The 25,016-nt window shown below is 46.1% G+C and overlaps 1 protein-coding gene across 1 annotated transcript in view; it reads right to left on the bottom strand.

The window, feature by feature from the left end:
• Positions 1–25,016, bottom strand: part of UIMC1 (ubiquitin interaction motif containing 1) — a 68,576-nt gene that overhangs the window by 32,071 nt on the left and 11,489 nt on the right. Inside the window, exons 2-4 of the mRNA XM_056866361.1 lie at positions 11,596–11,686; positions 6,149–6,273; positions 4,673–5,842 (exon numbers count right to left, since the gene is read on the bottom strand). Of these exons, the coding sequence (XP_056722339.1) occupies positions 4,673–5,842; positions 6,149–6,273; positions 11,596–11,686 (1,386 nt within the window). The remainder of the gene's footprint in view (positions 1–4,672; positions 5,843–6,148; positions 6,274–11,595; positions 11,687–25,016) is intronic.

Raw genomic sequence — 25,016 nt, 5'->3', positions numbered from 1 at the left:
GCTTCCAAGTCAAGAACTTTCAACATAAGACAAAAGGGCCTGAAGGTCATTTGGGTCACAGAATCATAACAGTTGTAAGAAGCCAGACGATTATCAAGATCATCCTACAAAACCCTAACATAGGGTGACAGCTCCAGCCCCTATCAAAGCACATCGCCCCGACTATAACGTGCTAGAAGCAAACCACAGTACTGAGAAAATCAGGTAGCAAAGATGAACCAGGAATGGCAAGGCTGACCCCTGAAAGCGTTAAGCCTGAAGGGTTAATTCAGAAGCAGAAATCTTGTGAAAGCCAGAGCTGAGAAAGAAGCTGTCAAAAACTCTCTGAGAAGCAAAGTCGTTATTTGCAACATTGTCCTCTAGCTGGAACATAAACACACACACACAAACCAGTCTCCCCAGACCTTCTGAAACCTCAGCGCTTAGAACTGAATACAACAACAGGAAACTAGCTTGGCAGCAGAATTAGCCAATTGATTATAATATTGGGGGAATGGATTACCATTAGGTGTTGATGGAAGTCACGGGAAAAATTAGTTAAATAATGTGCTAACAGTGGAAGTTGAGTAGAAATAAACTTTACTATAAAAGCTGTGATTGAAAAATTTGAGAAAAATTTGAGAAGCCTCCCTCCCTTACTTAAAGACGTCCAAGTGCTCTGCCCTCCTTATGTAAATGCAAGATTGTATCTCACCTGTTTGTTCTCTCTCAACATGCCTGCTTTTTAATGTAAAAAGGGGGGGGAGAATCTAGAGGTGGAAAGTAAAGTTCTCTAGCTCAATACTCTTAAATCTTTTCAGACCCGGGATCTATGACAGACTTTTAATTATGATTGTACATGTCCAGTTTTGCTTCCCCCGTCTGTTTTTCTTCTTCCTTCTTTCCATTTTCCTCCTCTCCCTCCTCCCTCCCAAGCCCCTCATCTTTTCCCCTCATTACTACAATTGCTAATGATCTCACTCGTCTGATCCACCTCAGGTCAGTGAAAGAGCACATCCCACAATTAAGACCAATGCTTTGGCATCCTACTAATCCCCTTTCCCCACATGTACCAAAGTTCTTGCACAGCCAACAGCATTTTATGACTTGTAAGCTGCTGTGGAAGGAAAGCATAAAGGCCTTAGACTGGTCACCATCTAGTCCTACACCTGTGCTATTGAAGGATCCTCCACTCCTACCAGTCTAAAGAGTTTAAAACAACACTTTATAAGCATCCACACTATACTGTTGAAAAACACCTAAATAGGGAACTGATACCTGATTACAACCTACAGTGTAACACCCCATCTAAAACTACCCAGCTCAATCCTAAAAGACTGCTAATTAGGCTGTTTATTCAAACCTGTCCATAAAGGTTTGGAAAAGGATGCTGATTTTTGTGTGTGTTAAGTATAGGATTATTCATTTTTAGAGTGAATTTGGCATACAGAATAAGGCCACAATTAGACATTATGGCAAGATGCCATGCTGCTATGTCTTTTTCTCCCTAAAACATCTAGAGATAGCCAACACATAATATGATGTTACTGTATTGCAAATGGTCCCGCCCCTAACAAGCAGCAGCCAAGAGCGGAGAAAGAGGAAAAGAGTGGTGCTCAAGTTTTACATCACGCATGGAGCATCAATAGATGTTATGGTTATGAATGCTAACTCTAGTTGAATCCCAGTTATATACAGTGACAAGACTTTCAAAAAAATAAAAATGTTCATATAAATGAACAGAGGCACCTACACATTCCCAGAGAACAGCAGGAAGTGCAGTTTGAAGGGACAGCTCAAGGATCTTCACTGTCCTAGCAGCATTTCAGGGCAAGAGGACTGGACGAGGAGCCACTAGAGAAAACCAGGAGGAAACTGTCGTTGCTGTCTTGATTAACAGCTTTGTAATTCAGCAGATGCAAGGAACATAGTCAGGAAGATCTGCCAGCAGCTTAAGCTGCTGGAAAAGCATGACACAGATTTTTAGCATCCCAGGCTAGAAATGGTTCAGAGGGTAGTCATGATGGTCTGCAATAGAACAATGGGATTTTGGGCGCAGCAGCACCTTAGAGGCCAAAAAGAGTTTCAGGATATAAGCTTTCAAGAGTGAAAACTCCCTCTCTCAGGCTAGAAATGGGTCAGTTTTAATACAGAAGAGCAACAGGTGTTGGGGGGGGGGGGTACCAGCAGCCTGATCTGAACAGCTCAGGAGACACGTTGACACCTTAAATGCATCAGGACTTCCGCTACTGTCAACACAAAAGGGTGCTGAAACAGTGACAAAGAAAGCCGGTGGGTAATTATGGCAGAGAAAAATGTATTGCTCAAATGAGGCTTAAAACATGGGGAAGTGGCCTTTAAATTACCTGCCATCAGCTCCATGTTTGATTATGCGGCTTGGGAGGGGGGCGGAAAGGAAAAGGGTGTTAAAGAAGCACCTGCCACAAAGCATATTGTCAAACCAGGCGGAAGCCTTGACTTTGCTTCCCTGCTACCCCTCAGAATGCTTTGGTGCATATTTTTGAGAGTTGGGGAACTTGAGCTTCTCCCATTTTAATTGTGTTTTCGGGTCGCCCCAACAACCCCATTCGCTTCTCACTGCCCCAGAGCCATTTTAAATGTCAACTCTATTACTCCTTGTTTTTGCTGGAAGACTGCTTAAAAGGAACATGCTAAAAGCTTGCATTCCTTGAGGAAGCAGCAGAAGGAATGTTGAGCCAGTGGTTTCAGATGTCTCTTCTTCCAGGAATTCATTAGGCATTCATATTAAATAGGTGTTGGAGTCAGCTGTCAGTTCTGCCTGTCCCTTTTGGGTCTCCCAACATTTTCATCAGCATTTCACTTGCCAAAAAAATCTTCCAGGTTATAGGCTTGAATTTCTCACAACGGCAAGCAGATACAAACAGTTCTGACACAAAATCACTCCAGTCATCGTCATCTATCATAAAGAAGCAAAACGAGGGCACAAGTCCAACATTTTCCCCTTTGCAGGTCACCTTTAAGGTGTGTTTAAATATAGCCTTGCTGGATCCAAGATTGTGAGGCACAGGCTGAACTGCACTTCTGGTCCTCAAAGAAAATGCAGACGTGACAGTTTTCCCTCAGAGTGTTCAATATTACAAGACAGAATATAAATATCACAAAACAAGTTAAGTATCTTTCCATCACGAGGGTAAACAATCAAATTCACTTGAAAATAGTAACGACAAGGTTGAGCTTCAGTCAGAGAGAAGATAAAGTTATACAATGATCTAGCAGCGAAGTCATTATGAAAAATGAGGGTAGGAAAAGGCTGACACAAACCTAAAATACAGCAGCAATAAATACTTCATCTGACTAGCAATCTGTTTAAACAGCAGCAGTGGCCAAAAGCTCATGAAATGAAACAAACACTGACACCTAGTGGCTATCAGGCAGGTGATAAAATGGCACATTAAAAAAACATTTAAAGCAACTAAGAAACGTGGAAGGAAAAGATTATTTTTGGCCCAGCTTTGTATGCCAACTAGGAAAATTATCAAGTTCTCACTGTCACATATCATCCTATTGTCCAGCAGGATGAAAATTGCTCTTGCTTTATCTGTACCCCATGAGGAACTGGGACCTCTGGCCTCTCTCCTAATCCACTCTGGGTAACAACCACATTTGTTCCAGTCTCTTTGACAGGGGCTCACACCTGAGTGAATTGCAACAGGATTTACAGCAAATCTCTTTCTCTCTGCTATAATTCACTCTCTTTCCCCACCCTGTTTGTAACTTTGGTTATAAATATGTCTGCAAAATGATTACACATTCCATGCTTCTCATGAAGTGAGGTCTCTCATGAAATCTTACGCTGAAATAATGGTTTATTAGTCTTTTAACCTGCCACAATACTCCTGTTTATGTTTTACTGAACAAAGGAAGCGGTAATAAAGGGATAAGAACCACCGACAACACCAGGACAGTTTGTATGGTTTTGGGGATGTTATAACAAGACAGTGAAAACAGCAAGTTAAATTAAAAACAAAAAAGAATAACACAGAGCAGTGAAAGTTTTCAGCCTAAAATATTATTTAAAAATAGACTGCATGGCACTTTGCCATCTCTAATATCTCACGGATCTCACAGTACTTGTAAGACAGAGAATGTGAAGGGCAAGACAAATTAGTTGTTGTATTAGCAAAACTAATATCAGCAGGAAGAAATCAGCTTTCCCCACTGAAACACTCCGTGGACGTTCCATGATTTGCAGTCAGTCACACTGTCACTTTCCTAGACAATTAAGTGGTTAGCTATCAACGGATGATCACTTCATGTTCATTAGCATTTTTGCGGACTTTTTAAGAGTGGATCAATACACCACTAGATATTTTCTAGGACGGTTACAGTTTGGGAAATGGACACAGCAATAGAGGGAGGGAGGCTTGCTGCTTCCTCACCATCTGTCGTTTATTGACGCAACAGGACCAAAATAGACCGCCACCTACTAGATGTTAACTCAGGGTCACCACACAACTCTCAGGTGATGACTCTCTGAACAAAGCACCTGGCAGGCCCAAGGGAAACAGCACCTCCCTAACTATGAAAATCAATAAATGCAGCAGCTTCCGTGTGGCCGAGGATACTGTATGGGCCAAGTTCATACCATAAACCAAGATGATCATTCACTCAGAATTCACCAGACAGACGAGACCAGCAGAACAGTGTTTACCTGACAGGAGCTGCTAGTTGGCTCATCTCCACGCTCACAGTTTTCTCCCCTAGCCACATTCTGTTGTGGACTGCTGTCCAGCTTTCTGTTTGCTGGAGAAAGAAGCCAAGCTACGCCCTCAGGTTCCTTTTTATCACCCGTATCTTCTCTTTCCTTTTCATCCGGACCTCCATTCCCCTTAAAAGCCTCCTCCTTCACCTCCTCCTCCTCCTCTGTACCACGTTCACTTGGGCTCAAAGGACAGGAATTAGGAACGACTGGCTCCCCAAACCTCTTCTTCTGCAGTAGCTGCCTCTGAGCTTGTTTCAAGCTTTTCTGGTAAACTTCAAGCTGGCACAAGATGACTTGGGTGTATTTATTGGGATCAACTCCTTTAGGACAGAATGGGACGCCCCAGTAATAGTGTACTGTGTCTCGGTCCTCTTCTTGGTTGCCCTCCTCATCTGTCGTTTGAAGTGCGTCAAGCGGTGGGACATTTGCTGGCATTTCAGTCCTTTTCAGGAGCTCAGGAGAAAGAGGCGCCTTCTCCCTGTGCTGGATCTGCTGTTCAAGCTCAGAACCTGGGCTACTGCGGTGGTCCAGGGTGCTATGCTTCTGAGGTACTTTTACTAGGGATTCTGAGCACCCAGCAAGGGGGTCTCTCTCTGAACAATTTTGGGAATGCTTTTCTATTTCCTGGCCCGCAGGTTTTGAAGTGCTGCACCCTCCTGCAAAGAGACGCCGAGGCGCCAGCGGCCAAACACCCGGAGGCCTTCGGGGAAAGGTGGGACTTAAGGCAAATAGGTCTTGTAGGTTGGGTGGCGTGTCACTGGAATCACTCCCTGCTGGTGAGAAAGACCCTTCATTTGATCTTGCAAAAGGCTGGCTCTTCCCTGGAGATACAATTATGCTAGAGACCAGCGAGCTTTCAACTATCTCCTGGCTCAACCTCGTCAGGACTACAAGGGGCCTCTTGGCGACATCTGTCTGTCCGTTCTCATCAGCTTTGTAGCTGGGTGAGAGAGAGCTGCCCTCGGAGCAAGGAGATTCAGAGCAAGGCGGCAGAGCTGTGAGGAGCTCAGAAGTCTCTGGTCTAGCTGGGTGGCTTGCCACTGGAGACTCAGGTGCCTGAGTGAGAGGAGGCAGAGGAGGCAGAGCAGCTGCAACGGAAGAATCACGGGGCAGGCAGCTCTAGAAGGGAGAACAAAAACACACACACAAGCCATTTGCCTTTTCAAAATGTACACTCCAATTTGCTCCACAACAATTTACAAAAGAAAGATAGCTAAAGGTGAAATTAACCATTAGCCACCAATAACAGCACAATAAAACCTATAAAATGTGCTTGGAGCTCACCTCGTCAGACACATTTGTGCCTTATGGAAAACTGACTAGACTTCGAGCTTGAGACCTGCCCTGGAAACACTTCTTTAACAGAATTGAGGGGGGGAGGACAAGAAGGGGGGTAAGAAGGGCGAATATCTTTGCCCTACTTACACTGAGGCTCTCAGCAATAGCCTTTCTCAGGAGCTCTTCCTCTTCCTCATCCTGCGAGTTCAGCTGCCTGGCTTCTTGCTCGCTCATTTTCAGAGCCAGGGCAAATTGTTCATCTTCTGTCATTTCTGGAAAGAACAAATAAATAAATAAATAAATCGATGCAGCAGACTCTCAATTCTCACACCCTCAAGGGGGTACCCAGGGACTTTCACCTTCACGGGGGGGGGGGGAACTGAATTGGATCAAAGCTGTTACATCTCAGCTTACCTTACTGTGCCCCTTCAAAACTGGAACAGACAGTGCTAAATGCAGAGTAATGCATTTTCTGCACTCTCGAATCATTGAACCAAAGACAGGGCATTTAGTTAAGGGTAGTCATCGTAATCTCAACTCTGACTCCTGAGGTGAATTCCTCACAATGAAATGTTTTATCAAATAATCACCCAGCTGTATCCCCCATCTTGTACTTCCACACACAATCCAAGAGCATAGAGAGGAAAAAAGATGTCGACTGAAAACTGAACTGTGTGTGAACAGACTCTTTTGAGAAGGCATGGTCTTGCTGGCAGCGCAGAATGCAGTTCTTTTCCACACAACATTGCTGTTAACTAAAATACAGTCACACTGCTCTGTTACGTACACTGCCGTGGAAAGGTTTTCCGAAATCAAACCATGCCAAGAACATTAGGAGAACAACCTGGAGACTGCAAAGAATAATCTTCAGATAAGAAAGACCAGCACGACCAAACACCTCTGTCACGGGCTCACTTAGCCGACTGCTCTTTGGGGCAGCCTTTTCCCACCTAGACACAGCGCTGCCCTCAAGGATTTCCCAGGGCACGGTGGGAATCGCAAATGACGGGTTAAAAACAAAACCATTTTGGGAAATAGCTGTTCATTGAAATTTCTGACCCACCACTTTTGTTCTATTAAAAACAGCCAACCGGAAAAATAGAATGCAAAGGCAACTCTACAGCTTTCTGGGGATTTGAAGAGTACCCTGAAATGCTCTTCAGTCAAACCCTTCTAGGTTGGTTCTGAGTAGCCCTCTCTCTCACACACACAAATAGCTCTTGAACAAAACTTTAACCAAACAAAAGCACCTGAGTCCACAATGCCATACTCAAGAGTTTAGAAGAGGGGAGACAAAGAGAGGTTTTTGATCACCTCCCACAAGTGATGAAATACCATTGAGATTTCTTAATGCATTACTGAAAAGCATTTGGGCACCAAAAAAACCTAGAATACAGTCTCAGACTCTTTGAGAGTATCTTGAAACAGACACATTTCACATGAGAAATGCCTTTCCACCAGACCTCACATATGGAATCCAAGGCCCCTATTTCTCAGCTGAAAGGAAAAGCCTGGACTGAGGGTGGGGGGGAATGGCAAAATACAGACTTTGTGACATCCTCTGGAGAGATCACAACTGCACTGAAGCAACCCCATGCGACACAACACAATGTTTCATTTTCCTCGGCTGCGCAAGTATTTCTTCACCGGGGCTGAATTTAGCTATTCTTTCTTCACATGGAAGTGGACAGGGACACATGTTTACAGGCACTCCTCTACATGGAAGTAATCTGACTTCTTTTCCCTTCAATGCCTAATGGAAGCGAGGGCCAGGAGGGAGTAACAAGAAGGCAGACAGCAGTGCTTTGAAAATCTGCAAGAGATGTCTGCCATACTATAGTTTTACGGTGGGAAGGTGGAAATCTGTATTACTTGTACATGGACAGGGCTTGGAGATCCTGAAGATGGATATGTAATGCACTCAAACCAATTCTATTCACCTGTGTCCGATGAAGAACCTGGCACAGCACAATTACTAGCAGAACATCTGGAAACAACTGGAACTGGTCAAACCAAAGCATCTCAGGCAAGACGGCTCTGGCAGGTTCCAAGGGCCTTAGAGATAAAGCATAATACTTGCAGCGGCTCTGTAAGGTAGGCCAGTGCTGTTATTAGCATTTGGTAAGATAGGGAGCTGAGAAAGCGTGGCTTGCCTAAGGCTGCTGAGTGAGTGTGCAGCAGTGGTAAGATTTCAACCAGTGACTTCGTGGACTACAGCTCATTTCTTAGCCACTATTCTACAGCAACTCTCGGACAGGACCCCAGTCCTCAGCATTACCCATCCTTTCTCATTTTCTGCTTCTGTTAGAGATTTGTGCTGGCACAACCAAACTATCAGCTACCATAAAATGCAATGCAAATCAGACTCTTACTTATAAAGCAATATGGTGTCTCCTTTTGCTCTCCCCGCCCCTTCCCTGGCTCAGCAAAATGAAATACTCCAGACAAGAATTCTGGCGTTTCAGAGAGAGAGAGAGAGAGAGAGAGAGAAAAGAATAACAGTTTTTATTCTGTTCTCCAAATACACACGAATTGGAAAGAATAAATTCTTCCCTTCCCCCGCCCATGAAATACACAACCTGTGTGACAGTGAAAGAAGCAAGCCACTTCCCCGAGAGAAGCAGGGCATCTGTTCTGCTGAAACCATGCTGCGTATCCCTAGCTATCATGTATTATTCTGCTTAACATCTGATCATTTCTAAACGCTGTCTGCAAAAGCTCACAATTTGTGTGCGCTTGATGTTGATTACATTGGTCATAATTTATGATGATTAGAAATTCTAAGTATTGTGTTAGCCTCCTACTGGTGTGGGCAAACAGACTATTTAAGAACTCAGAGACACAAAAATAGAAGCGGAGATCTGAGAAATAAGCTCAATCTGAATGGTTTGGCAGGTAGTCGGTGTAACCAGGGTCCAGCAGACAGGGAATCATCTGCAAGCCAATTTGGGCACAAGCTATGTACAAGCACATATGGGCATGCAAGCCCCAAATAGCTCCATTATCGTGCTGGAAGAGGTTCTGTTTGTTTGCAAAAGCCAGCATAGATCCATTGTTCCAAAACTAGGTTTTCTGTATGCTGTACTACTAGAGCTACAGATGAGTTGTTAGAGCAGCCATTTAAAAGATATATGAAATGTAGCGTCACATGACTAACAGAACCAATCTCACCAAGAAAACGATGGGAAGGGGGTGCAAGAGAGTCTTTGTAAAAGACATTCTAGCCTTAAACAAATTAAACCAGTTCAGAGCCTTTTTACATGCTAATATTGCAATTTACAAAGCAATTCATATTTCAGTTTGACACTTGCAAAGTGAATTAGATGCAAAGCTCCACCAGTTCAAGTCCTAGCGCTTACTAACAAAAGATTTGCAAAGAAAGTATAGAAATATTGCCCCCATAATCTGAGTGAAATTACTCTATACTAAAAAAAGAAAAAGGGATCCAAGATGTTTTAGAAAACAGTCATCAAAAAACATTAACAAGAAGATTTCAGTAGGTTTGCATAATTAATTTTACCATACCAGAATACTGTCATAGATGTATTTAAACTATAAAACACCAAGTTAGAAATGAACAATGTGACTTATAATGAATAAACACACAAAATACCAGAAATGTTTCAGCATTGGGAAGTGGCCGCAGATGTAGTCCTGATTTTGTCTTTGGGTCCTGAACCCTCTTCCCACCCCCACACACACGGAGAAATCCCGCTCTCCCCAGGCAGCCTCTTCTACAAGAGGCCAGTTTGTCATAAAACCTAAGCAACTCTTTAAACACAATGATTTTTTACTTTAAATAAATGAACCTCAACATGTCTAAAAATAAAATACCAAAAGGCTAATTATAGTTTCTAATAAATAAAAGAGCAGACATTTAAATAGATGTCCCTAATTAATTACTGTTAATTGACCGCTTCTACGGCGGACATGAGTCCTGCATCCAAAGCAGAAAACTGGAGGAAATCGGTGCAAGCCAGCATTATCAGAAACAATCCAAGGCCAAAGTGGGCCCGAGGGTTATTCTCATGTTGCAGGGGGCAAATGGATCCCATGCACATAATGGGGATCCAAAGCCAGTCTCAACATTGTACGCACATGGGTACAAATAGAGGAGTTCATGTATTTTTGCTCTCACTTGTGAATATGTATGAATCCTTTGCTCACTGGGAGTGTGTGTGTGTAAAGTGCAGTCAAGTCGCAGCCAACTTACGGCGACCCCTTTTTGGGGTTTTCATGGCAAGAGACTAACAGAGGTGGTTTGCCAGTGCCTTCCTCTGCACAGCAACCCTGATATTCCTTGGTGGTCTCCCTTCCAAATACTAATCAGGGCTGACCCTGCTTAGCTTCTGAGATCTGACGAGATCAGGCTAGCCTGGGCCATCCAGGTCAGGGCTCGCTGGGAGTACTGGGTATGAATCACTTACTCATAAAGGAATCTACAAAACAAAATCTTTGCATTCTACTTAGCATCTCTTGCACTTGGTACACACTTGTTCTAACCACTGTTTGGGGTCTATTCAGAAATGAATTCAAGTTTATTCTCACATCAGGTACTGCAATGCAAACCGAACGTTACTCACTATGGCCTCATTCAGATCTAATGGCAGTGCAGACTGTCATTATGTGAAAGATCCTCAGGCTCACACACTCCCTCTCCCCTCGCACACGATCTAACTAAAGACTTCATCTTTCAGGGCAAACGATCGCTTGTTATTATGGTTCAGATGCAAACAGCAATTTGCTTTCTTGCCTACAAACCAAAATTTGGTCTAATCCTGGATGGAATTCCAGTTTGTGGGGGAAAGTGCAAACCTGAATTCACGTTGCAGACACAAAGACAAATTAAACATGTATGCTCTGTGAGCACAATGCCTTGTTGTAACCTTTGAACCATGTCCATAAATCTTCTGAACTGCAGCACGTATAGAAAGTACTGCAGGGAATTTGAAGGAAAGGGGTATACCGGGGAGAGCAAATTGTGCAGAACAGTATGCATCAGGCAGGGGAAGATCCTAGACTCATACCAAATACTAATTTCATTTATCCGTATAACAAGTGATCCATAAAGCTAACTACGGCAAGAAACCCACATGGATTCTCACCCTAATGACCAAATTATAAATCAGGAAATTCTGTGAATAAAAACCACACTTTAAAGGGCACCAGGTACAACTGTGTCAAGATGGGGCTTAAGAGATGAGCAGAATCTGACAACTGCCACTCCTTCCTCCTCTATCCAGGATTCCAGTGACCATTCAGTACAGCCACTAGCAAAGCCACTATGCAAAAAAATTATAGCACTGCTAGGCTTTACACACCCCACGGTACTCTTGGGTCTTTACAAGCCCCCTCTCTTTTATACAATTTAGCCCACCCAATGGCACTCCAGTTATGATAGTTTGGGGTACATGTGGCGCTATCAGGACTCCAACAGTAGTAGTCTATGCCATTTGCAAAGCTAAGCGGCAAGGCTGAGTTGTGCTCTCCCAACCCAGATGTTCTGCAAAAGCATGCATGAGAGGGAAAGGTAAAAAAAATCTGCGCACTGTTCATTCTCCACTTCCCCCTTGCACAGAACACATGAGACCTACGTGCAATTTTTCTCTTTGCTGCAAACTTCGCTCTATCCAGCTGCTGCTTTGTTCTTTTCTTCTGCAAATCATATTCCTCCTTTGACTCTTGCTGCAGAGGAAGAAACAGGGTAAGTATATAAACTATAGGAGATGCTTCTGTTTACCATCCTTCCCCCCCCCCGCTCCCACACCACTCTTCCTGTGTCACCTTTGTCCAAACTGTGAAGACCGGGGTGGGGTGGGGTGGGGGGAGAGAAGCTGGCACAAAGACAGAATACTCAACTAGTGAGAAATGTGACTTTCAAGCACTAATAAAAGAACACGCTAGAGCTATTAAAAGAACCATGTGATGACATAATGAGCACCGAGAGATGCAGGAAAACGTGTAAACAGACGAGCGGAAAAGGACAATAGACTTCAAGTCATTCATTGCCACACAGCATACCTGCTGCATAGGATTTTAAAGAGAACGGTTTTGCCACTCCATTAACTTCCAGAAGTCATAAGCCCTGGAAATGGAGAGGGGGGGGGGGACACCTCTACAAGATCTTCCAGCAAGCATGTCTAACTGGGCAGAGAAGGTTCTGTAGTCCAGCTGATAAGTTTTCATCCAACAAAAGTTGCTTCATCAAAAACAAGGGGCACTTGGTGGAAAAAAGTAAAATAAAAAGCACACTGCCTAATACCACTTGCTATTAGACACATCACTCCACTACTATCTCTCATATTTCAGTTGAGTAACTCCATTTACTCTCATAAACAATTCTTATCCTTTGAGGGGAGAGGGTCACATCCTTCAAACCGCTATCATACTACAGCCTCCCTGAACTGTCAAGCAAGTACATTTTTAAGAGTCAACAGCCTGAACATTCGTCAGGGGCGGTTAAGGTCTGGAGAGGGGGGGGGGAGGAACAATGGAAGCACAATTGCAAGCTATAGAGGGGGAAACTAGAGGAACTGAACAAGAGTGATACGGCTACGCAGGAATCTTTTAAAATGATCTGACAGCCTAAAATGGAAACTTACCAAAAGGGAAAAGGTGGACAGATTGCTAAGGACAAGTATAGTGGTACAGCATAAAATCAAAAAAAGGCAAAGGTGCAAAATGCACTGCAACTAGCCAGGGGTGTGGGGAACAATCCAAAGGGATTTTACATGTACGTTATTTGGGGGTGGAATAGATTGGGGCTGCTGCTTACATCAGAAAGAGTCTGACAGATATGACAAAAGGGGGAAATGCTTGATATACACTTTGTAAGAGTTTTTTTTTTCAGTTACCAAAACTACAAGCAATATAGAAAGTACCCAAACGAGCTTGTGTGTGTGTGTTATGTGTGCGCGCCATCAAGTCACAGCTGACTTATGGTGACCCCATAGGGTTTTCTAGGCAAGAGACGTTCAGAGGCAGTTTGCCACTGCCTGCCTCTGTGTGGGCTGAGAGAACTCTAAGACAGGGGTGGGGAACCTTTTTTCCGCCAAGGGCTATTTGGAGATTTATAACATCATTCGCAGGCCATACAAAATTATCAACTTAAAAATTAACCAACCAAGCCCCAAGCAGGCAGCTGCCCCAGATGACCCCCCCCGGCACGTGGGCAAGCAGGCAGGCATCCAACCGGTGGCGCACTTGCCCACCTGGTGGCACAGGATGGTCTGTTGCACCAGCCAGGGGTAGCCGTCCAGCCACATGCCAGAGTTGCTCCTGCTCCACATGGTCGGGACCGGATTCTACAGCCGGCTCCTGCTACCTCTGCCTGCAGGGGTGAAATGAGGACACACTGGCCTTTAACCCCTCCATCGTTGCCACTTCCGCCCCCAGCCCTCTTGTAGTATAGAGGGAATACATTTCTCCACGGCCTGGGAGGGAAAGGGTTAACACAGTTTCTTGGGCGGTCCTAGCAGCTCCATAGCTAATGACTCTTCTGCAAGGGGGAAAGAAGGTTCCTTTTCTTGGCAAAACAAACTCACATCCGCCTTGAATAGAGGCTATTCCTGTCCGCGGGAGGGGGTGGATCACCAGTCTTAGATCCTTCTGAGCTAGAGATCTGCCAGGACCCACGAAGAGCCAAACCAAATGATTTTGCGAGCCTTATACGGCCCCTGGGCCTGACGTTCCCCACCCCTGATGTAGAAGAAAACAAGTGGGGGCCCTGCAAGAAACATGCAGGAGTGGCTATCCCATTCCCCCCACCTTTGATTGTTCCCCTCGCCCTCCACTTCTCTCAGTGTCTCTCTTTCTCCCCCCACCCCCTCCCTTACTTTCTGTTTCTCTCCCCCATGTCTACTGTCACGCCTCTCCTGCCTCTCGCATCCCCTCTCTTTCTGCCTCCTCCATGCTGATCACTGTTTCTTTTTGCATCAGTAGCTTGCACAGCCACACAGCATTTTCACTGCCGTGGTAGTGGCTGCGCCTCAGTGGAATTAGTGGTGGCTTGATCAGCCCCTGCCCGGCAGCTTCACCACCTGTGTGGCTCACCAAGCCCCTTGTCCAGCCTCTTCACTGCCACAGTAGCTAAAGCTTACCTGCCCCACCCCTGCTTCACTGCCTTAGCGATTCCGCCAGCCGCTCGCCCAGCCTTTTCACTGCCATGGTGGCAGCAGCTTGCCTGCCCCCACACCAGCTTTACTTTCTCTTAGCTGCTTCAGCGGCTGGCCTTGCTATTCAACTACTAGGTTGTGGCCTCTCACCTGGTCAATGTAGCGATGGCAGCTCACTTGGTACACCAGCAGCTGTGCTGCCTTGGCAGCAGCTGCCCCTCACCCAGCCTTCCTGGCCTGTTTGCTGCCACAATGGCAGTGGCAACTCCTCCCCCACCTGGCATGATGGATGGACATATAGAAGAGCTGTGTGTGCACAGACAATACTACTGGTTTAGAGGGAAATTAAACTCCCCAGTGTATATTTTTTTACTTTTTCAGATTTTTCTGTAAACCGGGGGGGGGGGGGCAAGTTTTCAGGAATATCGGTTTTCTTCCTGTGTGGCCCTGATCTGCAGATTTAGAAATCCGCAGATGAGACCACACTTTTGCTATTAGAATATATGATAAGGCCAACTATAGCAGCCAAAAGGGTTACATTACAGAAAAAGATCACACCAAGCCAACTTGTTCTCTTCTCCAGTCTATTAACTGATATAGTAGGTAGGGGGAATATAGCTATCCAAATATACCTAGGCAAAGATATAGAGCCCATCATGTACACATTACCAGAAGTAACATCATAAGGACATGGAGTTTGTTCCCATTTTATAATCAGGAATAGTGAAGCTCTGTTATTGGACATGGGTTGTTTCATAGGCCTTAGATGTCAACAAGGATATTGATCCACATTCAAATTACATCCTCCTAAGCATGGATTGTGTGAACTAGATGGAGCGACCACAAAGTGGCTAAAAATAACTGCACTTAGTGAATAATAATAAATTGACACAGAAAACAGGAAGCTACTGGAGTTGCACAGTAGTCAGTTCTCGAGCCTGCATGGTTTTGTTTCACAAATAACTTCTACGTAAGAGATGATGGTACATGTATCAAATTTGTGGGTGACCCCAAAGTCAGCTGGGGTGGGGAAGAAACCACAGACTATATTCGAAACCCTTTAAATGATCTGCATAAGCTTGGACATGGGGATGTGAAATGGTACAGTATAGCCCAATCGCATCAGATCTCAGAAGCTAAGCAGGGCCAGCAGTTGATGGGAGACCACCAAGGAAGACTTTGCAGATGAAGGCAATGGCAAACCATCTCTGCTTAATCACATGCCTTTAAAACCCCTTGCTGTGGTCACTATAAGTCAGCTGCGACTTGATGGCCCTTTACACACACACACATAAGCTTGGAGGCTGCTGGACTGATGACAATAAAATTAAAATTAGCAAGCAAGTATAAGAACCAGGTTAACTAACCAATTAGGCAGTGGCATTGCTGAGAAGGATTTCAATGTTACAAGAAGTAGCAAAATAGAATTTAGTGTTGACACAAGGCAATGCCAAAACTTACGAAGTTAAAAAAAAAAAAAAAAAGCTAGACAGAGACAGATCAGGGATGCTTTAGAATCTGGTTAATCTGTCTCCAAGTAAAGGGCTTTGGTGGGCTGTCTTCTAACATCCCTTTCAGTTCTAAGATTTGGCTGTATGACTGCCTTCAGACATAATGACAAACCTGCCTGGGACATCCTTGGGCTTGCATCTTTCGGTCCCCTTCGTTTATCATTATGTCCAAACCATGGTTAGTTTCTTGCCTAAAAATGAAGTTTGAACCATAGCTTGGAGCCCTGGTTTGGAGGCAAGAAACAGATCACAGTATGTGCTTCAGAGGGAACCAAGAGTCTCCAGTTGCCGGGCTGCTCGTGAGGGAAGACAGGAGACCATTGATTTCCAAGGCTCATTCTTGTGCTGACAAACTGTAGTTTGTTGTTAGGTAATGCAGCCAAAGAATCCTGCCTGAATATAGTGTTGGACTAGGCCTTTGAAATCCCTTTCATATTTACAGATAAATTATTCTGGTAACACTAATCACATACATGCACACATACATCCATATCAGCCTGTTAATATTTTGCAAGGCTTCTAGGTGCCTTCACGGCTTTGGGACTGAATTCCTTTTAGTCAGACTAAACTTTTAAGCAAAAAGCATACCAAGAGAGCCAGCGTGGTGTAGTGGTTAAGAGCGGTGGTTTGGAGCGGTGAACTCTAATCTGGAGAACCGGGTTTGATTCCTCACTCCTCCACATGAGCAGTGGATGCTAATCTGGTGAACCAGGTTGGTTTCCCCACTCCTACACATGAAGCCAGCTGGGTCACCTTGGGCTAGTCACAGTTCTCTTAGAGCTGTCTCAGCCCACCTACCTCACAGGGTGTCTGTTGTAGGGAGGGGAAGGGAAGGTGATTGTAAGCCAGTTTGATTCTTTCTTAAGTGGTAGAGAAAGTCGGCATATAAAAACCAACTCTTCTTCTTCAATGTGGGGCACAGATACTGTACAGGCAATCGTTCTCCTGGTACACAATACACTGCTGCCATATGACTACTTTAAACCTACCAATTTTTATTTTTGCTTTTGTCCTTCCATTTCAGGGCAATGCTTGAATTTTTTACCTCCCACCCTCACACATGCATAAGTTACATTTTTGCAGGCCAAGTCTAATTTTCGGATTTTCTGCCCAGGTTTTCTAGTCTCCCCTGGCCCCTTTGGAAGGCTCTTCTACGGCTTGCTGTTTCTTACAATTTACCATCACCCGTGGATTTCATTAGCGCACCAGATTCTGATCATTAATGTGGATGTTAAACACAAGCAACCCCGACACCAGTCCCAGCCTCCCCATGCTATTGCTCAGAACTAGTTTCACGGCTGTTTCCCGCTACCTTTGTCTACAGTTTTTTAGAAAATCTCGTCCCAAGAGCATGCCTATCCTACTAACTGCAAGGCATAGTAGTGTATGATTTTCCAAATCCCAATATGCACTTTCTTTTGCTGCTTGTAAAACAACCAAAAACAAGGAAGCATTTAGTGTGGTAGACGTTATTCCCCAACCACTTTCTACTCACCTGAGAGACAATATTTCTTTTTCTTTTCCTCCTATGCCTCCCAGCTTGAATGCTCCCTAGCTAATGCTCTTATCTATCGCCTATTCCTTGTCATATCTAGGGCCAAAGTACGGTTCTTCTCCTTCCTGGAACATCAGCTCTGTTCCTCACACGGTTCATACATCAAGCGCCACTTCAGGAATAGAACAGAGGCCTAGGCTCATTTGCAGATGGGCATGCTTGGTACTCCAGGATGACCTGCTGGCAGCACCTTTTTTATACCCTCTTGTGGTATGGGCATGCTCTCAGAAGCTGCTCTGAAGAAAAGAAGAGTTGGTTTTTATACCCTGCTTTTTCCCTACCTTCAAGGAGTCTCAAAGCAGCTTACAACCGCCTTCCTTTTCCCTCCCCACAACAGACACCTTGTGAAGTAGGTGGAGCTGAGAGAGTTCAGAGAGAACTGTGACTAGCCTAAGGTCACCCAGCAGGCTTCATGTGGAGGAGTGGGGAATCAAACCCAGTTCACCAGATTAGAGTCTGCCGCTCTTAACCACTATACCACGCTTTGCGCAATTTGTTCCCCTCTTCTCACAAGCCCTATAAATACTTTCCCAACCAGCCATATCCTTCATTCTGAACCGCAGAAACTAAGCTTTGCTTCATTACTCCTCCTTCATGCTGTTGCTTCTTCCTGCCTCACTGCTGTCTTATTATGTTTCCTTCTGGTCTCCTTTTTATTCCAGCAATCGCTTTTCCTTGCCTATCTCTCTGGGGTAGGATGACCTTGGCTGCACAACAAGATTGGACTCTTGATCTGCATTGTTTTATTAAGGGGGATTCACTTCCCCAGTTCCTAAGTATTCCTACAAACTAGCCTTTGTTTAGTCACTAAGAACGTCTTCTTTTCCCAATACTATGCACTCTGACACCGTTCCTGATGACAAGCCAAACATGCTCTTGCTTCCCCCACCCCAGCATTTGCCAGTACTCACATGATGCACTTCATTCTTGCTGTGGCTTCAAAGCCTTGGCGATGAACTCTGAGATTATATTGAAAATTAGCCTTCTCCTGCCCCTATAAGGTTGCAGAGCCAGGAAAAAGAGGGGCAGGGTTTAGGAGCGCCTGTAGATAATGGGAGCTTAGAGATCCAGAACATTTCGACAAAGAATTCTGTTTTGCCAGATTTATCACCCTCACAACTGAAACACCGTTTAATAACTCAGTGGTGCACATTCTGCGACAAAAGTACATCTCAAATCCATATATTAAAGAAACCCAAATTCTATGCTTTTGATATGCTCTAGAAATCAAGCAAATCCACATAAATCAGATTAATTTGAATAGTTTCTGCCTACGGCAATGGATGAATGGGGCTGAAGCGCTGAACTGATGACTCCTCCTCCATAATTTCAATGACAGGAAGAAATGAGGAGTGATGCATGGGGTAACGCTGGGAAGCACACAGATACAGGACCTTATCTAAGTACAGAGCCACGGCTCTTCACTTTGTAGACATATGAGCTACACGCACATAATATAGCTGAGACTAAAAACCACAGACAATCCTAATTCTCACAACACTAGGCATACCCACTAACGCCCTTCTCCACCAGCTACTCCTCCAATTGTTTGCCTCAATACTACGAGCAGATCTAAACAGGGTGCAGGATTGTGGGTGACACATAGGGTTGCCAACCTCCAGGTGCTAGCTGGAGATCTCCTGCCATTTCAACTCATCTCCAGCTGATAGAGATCAGTTCACCTGGATAAAATGGCCGCTTTGGCCATTGAGCTCTATGGCATTGAAGTCCCTCCCCTCCCTAAACCCAACCCTCCTCAGGCTCCGCCCCAAAAACCTCCTGCCGATGGCGAACAGGGACCTGGCAACCCTAGTGACACAGGAACTTCTTAATGGTGATGCACCAGATGTGGGTTGGGTACCCGAGGTTGGGTGAAAGGAAAATATATATAAGTCTATGTATAAATACTAAAAGTATAATTTATTAGAAGGATGCCTTGGTACTTACCGTGAAGGCTCTTTCTCTTCCGAGGCGAAGGGCATCTCATGATTGGGTGTTTTCCCGCTGCTCCCAGGAGGCAGGACCAAACAGAACTTCCTGTCTCCTTGGCGGGAAGACCGCCCCAATCCTCAGTTACTGGCTTGCCTAGCTCCTAGAGAATTGCTAAACAAGACTGAGAACCGTAAACAAGTAAGGAAGGAAACAGGAGTGTTTAAAAAACATAGAACATTGAACCTATATGACCCCGGAGGGTTAAATGGCAACTGGACCGCCAACGAGCGGAAACTTGAGAACTTCAGTCCCGTCGTCACTAACGGAGTGTTGACAAACGGGGTGTAGGCCGAGTAAACGTCATCAACTGCTTGGACGCTCATCCAATGGTACGATGTGCATTCTGGTCTGCAGATGAGTAGATATTCCGTCCGGGTGGGCCAGATGCCCTTCGCCTCGGAAGAGAAAGAGCCTTCACGGTAAGTACCAAGGCATCCTTCTCCTCCGAGGCAAGGGCATCTCATGATTGGGACCTTCTAGAGCTCCCATAGTGGGTGGGTCAGTTCTCTTCCAGCACATGTTGGAGGACTCTGCGTCCGAAAGCCGCCTGAGCCGATGACCAGGTGTTAATTCGGTAATGTTTGATGAATGTATTGATAGTAGACCAAGTAGCCGCACGGCAAATTTCGTCCACTGGGGCCTGTCGGTTGAATGCAGCTGAGGTTGCCGTGCTGCGAAGGGAGTGAGCGGTGATGCCCTCTGGAGGAGTAACCTTGGCTGCTCTGTAGGCCTCTATGATGCACCTACGCAGAGTGTAGCTTATAGAAGCAGACGACATTCTTAAGCCCTTGTTGGGATTGGAAATGTTGATGAACATCGAGTCAGATTTTCTAAACTCCTCTGTTCGATCAATGTAGATGCGGATAGCCCTACGGAGATCCAGGGTATGCCATGCTTTCTCAGTCTGACCGGACGGATTTGGGCAGAATGATGGAAGGGAGATGTCTTGAGCTCTATGAAAGGAGGAATTGACTTTTGGTAGGAAGGCAGGGTCCAACCTCAGAACAACCTTATCTTTATGGAACGTGCAGAGACCTTTGTGGATCGAAAGGGCTCTGAGCTCCGAGACTCTGCGGGCTGAAGTGATAGCTGTCAAAAAAAATACCTTCATCCGAAGGAACTGAAGGGATACCTTTCGCAGAGGCTCAAATGGTGCCGAGGTGAGAGACTTTAAGACTAGGTTTAGCTTCCAAGTGGGAAATCGGTGGACGGTAGGAGGACGTATGTGTGTGACACCTTTCAGGAAGGCAGAAATGTCCCTGTGTTGAGAGGTAGGAGCACCTTCTATAGAAGGAATGACAGTGGAGATGGCTGCAATCTGACGTTTGAGAGTTGATGCTGATAATTTCAGCCTTACTCCCTCCTGTAGGAATTCCAAAATTTTACTAACTCCCGGATTTAAGGGGTCGATTTTCTTCCTGAGTCCCCATCTCACGAAAGCCTTCCAGGATGCCGTGTATATCCGACGCGTAGAAGGTTTGCGAGCTTCTAGGATAGTCCCTACCACTTCCTGAGAGTAACCACAAGCTAAGAGTCTTGAGCGCTCAAGAGCCATGCGGTCAAGCAGAACCATTGGGGCTTTGGATGGGTTAGAGGGCCCTGCTGAAGCATTGTTGGAGTGGTTGGGATCTGCCATGGCTCCTGTACCGAGAGACTGCGGAGAGTCGCGAACCAGGGCCTGCGTGGCCAAAAGGGGGCCACTAGAAGAACTGTGGCTCTTTCCTGCCGAATCTTGCGCAGGACTCTGGGAAGAATCGGAATCGGTGGGAAGGCGAACAGCAGCCCCTGGGGCCAGGGAAGAAGAAGTGCATCCGTCCCCTCCGCTCTTGGATAGTAATACCTGGAAAAGAACCGAGGGGTCTTGTGGTTGTTGGCGGATGCGAAGAGATCTATTACGGGTTGGCCGAACCTGTCTGTGATGGCTTGGAAGGTCAAGTTGTCGAGGGACCACTCGCCCTCTTCCACCGTTTGTCGGCTTAGCCAATCTGCTTGTGTGTTTAGTACCCCTCTGATGTGCTCTGCCTTCAGCGATAGAACGTTGGATTGTGCCCACTGGAAGATCAGAGACGTCTCCTGGTGAAGGGCCATGGACCTGGATCCTCCCTGTTTGTTGACGTACGCCTTCGTGGTCATGTTGTCCGAGCGCACGAGGACATGATGGTGTTGGAGGTCCCTTGAGAACGCCAGCAGGGCCAACCGTACTGCCCGAAGCTCCAGGAGGTTGATGTGGAGCTTCCTTTCCTGTGGTGACCAACGACCCTGTGCTACTTTGGAGTTGAGGGTAGCTCCCCAACCTTCCAAACTGGCATCCGTGAAGACCTGCAGCGGATCTTCGTGTATATACTGTAGGCCTTTGCTCAGATTGGAAGGGTTGGTCCACCACCGAAGGCTGTTCTTCACTGAGAATGGTACTTGGATTTGTTTGTGTATTCTGCGGGTAATGTCTCTCTGAAATGGCCGGAGTAGCCATTGGAGTGGGCGCAGGTGGAATCTCGCCCATGGAACGATATTTATGCTTGAGACCATATGACCCATGAGCTTCGCTAGCGCCTTTAAGGTGGATCTTTTGTTCAGTATTGCCGCTTTGGCTAAGTTGATTATTTTGAGGATTCTTTTCTGTGGTAAGGAAAGAGTGTTTGTGGTTGAGTTTATGTGAACTCCGAGATGGATGATGTTCTGTGATGGTTCTAATGAGCTCTTCTCCAAGTTGAGAATGTACCCGTGTTCCTGCAGGATCTGCGCAACTCGCGCGGTGTCCGCCAGGGACTGGTGTCGGGACTGGGCACATACCAGAATATCGTCCAGATAAGGGTGGACTTGAATGGATTCCTGTCTGAGAATTGCCATGATGGTTATGAGGATCTTGGAGAAGACTCGGGGCGCTGAGGAAAGCCCAAAGGGGAGTGCCCTGAACTGATAGTGCTCCTGGGCATAAGCGAATCGGAGGAATCGCCTGTGAATAGGGTGGATAAGGATATGAAGATAGGCTTCTTTGAGGTCTAACGCCGTCATGTAGGTTCCCGGGAGGAGAGATTCCACAATTGAACGCAGTGTTTCCATTCGAAAACGCTTCTTTTGGATCCTGCGGTTGACAAATTTCAAATCCAAGATTGCTCTCCAGTCCCCATTTGATTTGGGGACCGTAAAAAAGATGGAGTATACTCCCTGGAACCTTTCCTGGGTCGGAACAACCTCTATGGCCTTCAGCTGCTGGAGATGGATAATAGCTTGAAGGGTTCTTAGATGTTTCTTCCTCTTTGCTGGTAGGGGGGAAAGGATGAAGCGATCCGGAGGTGGGGTAGAAAATTCCAGGAGGTAACCCCTGGAAACTATTGGCATAACCCAGTTGTCGGGGTTTGAATGTTGCCACCTGCTCGCAAACGCCTGCAGCCTTCCCCCAATATGAAGAAATGTAGAGTCATTGGGGGTTAGGTTTGGCAAACTTGTCAGATTTGTCCGAGCGAGTTTGTTGACCCTGCCTGAAGAACCTGCCGCCTTTACGAAATGATCGGGAATTGTTGTTATTTGAGCCCCAGGATCCTTTTCTAGATTCTGATCTGTACCTGAAGGGCGCTCTGGGAGCACGAAAGGACTGGTATCCAGATGGGCGATTGTCCTTTCTGAGCTGCTTAGGCATCACATGACGTTTGTCTCTAGTTTCTACTAGGATTTTGTCTAATTTTTCACCAAATAATCTCCCTTCTTGAATGGGATAGGCCATTAAGGAAGATTTGGCCTTGAAATCAGCAGGCCAAGCTCTGAGCCATAAGGCTCTCCTAACAGAGGTGATTGAAGCCATAGATTTGGCTGAAAAGGAAATTGTGTCCAGAGAGGCATCCGCCATCAAGGAAGTTGCCTTGAGGACCCTATCCAGGCCAGCAGCCACGCGTTGGTTCTCCTGAGGAACTAGCTGGATTAGTTTCTTTATCCAGAGGTAAGAGGCTCTGGCAAAAATGGACGTCGTTGCGCTTGTTTGGATGGCCATGGCAGCAGCCTCATGAGCCTTCTTAGTCAACGCCTCAGCTTTCCTGTCTAGTTGGTCTTTGATGGATCCAGCACCATCTTCAGGAACTAGGCCAGGGTTTTGAAGGTCAATAACAGGAGCCTCCACCAGGGGAACCTTAAGAAGGCTCATGGCATGGGGTGCTAAGATGTAATTCTTTTTAACTCCACTGGGGATTTGCTTCCCTGACGTGGGATTGTCCCATTCGTCCTTGACCGCCTGCAGGAAAAATTCTGGGAATGGTACCGTGTTAGTCTGGGTCCGTTTCCTAGGAAAGCACTCCTGCACTCCCCGCTTGCGCTTTGGGGTAGGTTCCTCCAAGGCTTCCTGATCCTCATAGAGGTCCAGTGCCAACAGGGCCTTAGCTAACAGGTTCTGAAAGTCATCCCCAGAAAACAGCCTTGGCTGTTGCTCATCTGAAGGCGGGATGTCTTCGTCAGAGTCATATTCGCCTTCTTCGCGCTCCCCTGGGTCAGAAGACTGATCCTCCTCCGAGGAAGGGTCCTCTTCCTGAAGTACTGTGGTGTGAACTGAGGCCTTCTTGGCCGCCTTAGTGGGCCACTTAGAAGAAGTAGAGGGGATAGGTTCAAGATCCTCTCTATCAGTATTATTAGGGTAGGAGGAAGAAGAATGTGGGGAAGCTTGTTGCACCACCCAGGGGAAGGGGGGGGAAAGCCTCATTTGAAAGGCTTGGAAGGCTTGCCATTGTCTTTGCAGGGCCAGGTTAACTAAGTCATTGGCCTCCTCATTGGTAAATGTTCTCCCCTCACCCACAGCGCTCGAAGGGGGGGGGATGCCACCTCCCGCCTGGAGCCCCCCTACTGGTATTCCAAAGTGGTTCAAAGGCTGCACCGAGGTTGCAGGCTGAACTGGAGCCGGCTGCCTTGTGGATGATGGTGCGGGCTTGGAGGAGCCGATCTTGGGCTTGCTGGAGCGTCTCTTCTTTTTATGAGCGCCGGGGAGCGGCGCTACCTTCGGCGCCGATTTTCGCGCCTTTTTCTTTGCTGGCACCTGCTCTTCCTGCTCGCCCGAAAACCTCGCCGCGGCTCCCTCCCTTTCCAATGATCCGTCGTTGCGGTCATTGGAGGGGGTTTGGGCGGAGTGGACCAGCCCGCCGGCCTGATAGTCTTCCACGGAGAGGAGGTCGTCCTCTCTCCCCGTTGCTGCGTCGGCCATCTTGATTATGAGCCCGTCTCCTCGGCCCCTCGCCAACCCGCGCTAGCGGGGAGGGGGGGGAACGAAACGGGGGGGGGAGACCAAAACAGGAGACGAACAAACAACAAGGACACGCCAACGGACAGAAACAAAGGGATAATTTTTTTTTTTTTTTTAATTAAGGCTAGAGCTAGAAATAGTCGCTGCTCTCCGGACAAGGCAGGACAAAAAACTGAGGATTGGGGCGGTCTTCCCGCCAAGGAGACAGGAAGTTCTGTTTGGTCCTGCCTCCTGGGAGCAGCGGGAAAACACCCAATCATGAGATGCCCTTGCCTCGGAGGAGAAGCGCTATATAAAAGTTAAAATTATTTAAAAGCATTAAAATAGCACAATGGCATTTCCTGAGGTTGATAACTATAACCACATACCAAACGCATTTCGGCCTATGGGGCCTTCATCAGTGGTTAATTAAAACCCTTTGTAAACCTGCACACATTTACAGAAATACATTAATGAATACAAATACAAGCAATTCAAACCCAACCAGGCATGTGTATATGTTGTAAATTCCAGTCTCAATTACTCAAATATCTGGTATAATAGGTTCTTGTTGTAATACTGGTTAATATAAGTCTCTCAAATACTATGTGTGCAGGTATCAACCAGATGTGGACACTTCCCTCTC

Source organism: Euleptes europaea, chromosome 1, assembly GCF_029931775.1.
Source record: "Euleptes europaea isolate rEulEur1 chromosome 1, rEulEur1.hap1, whole genome shotgun sequence".
In the NCBI taxonomy this organism is placed as follows: domain Eukaryota; kingdom Metazoa; phylum Chordata; class Lepidosauria; order Squamata; family Sphaerodactylidae; genus Euleptes; species Euleptes europaea.
This window is presented reverse-complemented; position numbering and strand designations above follow the sequence as displayed.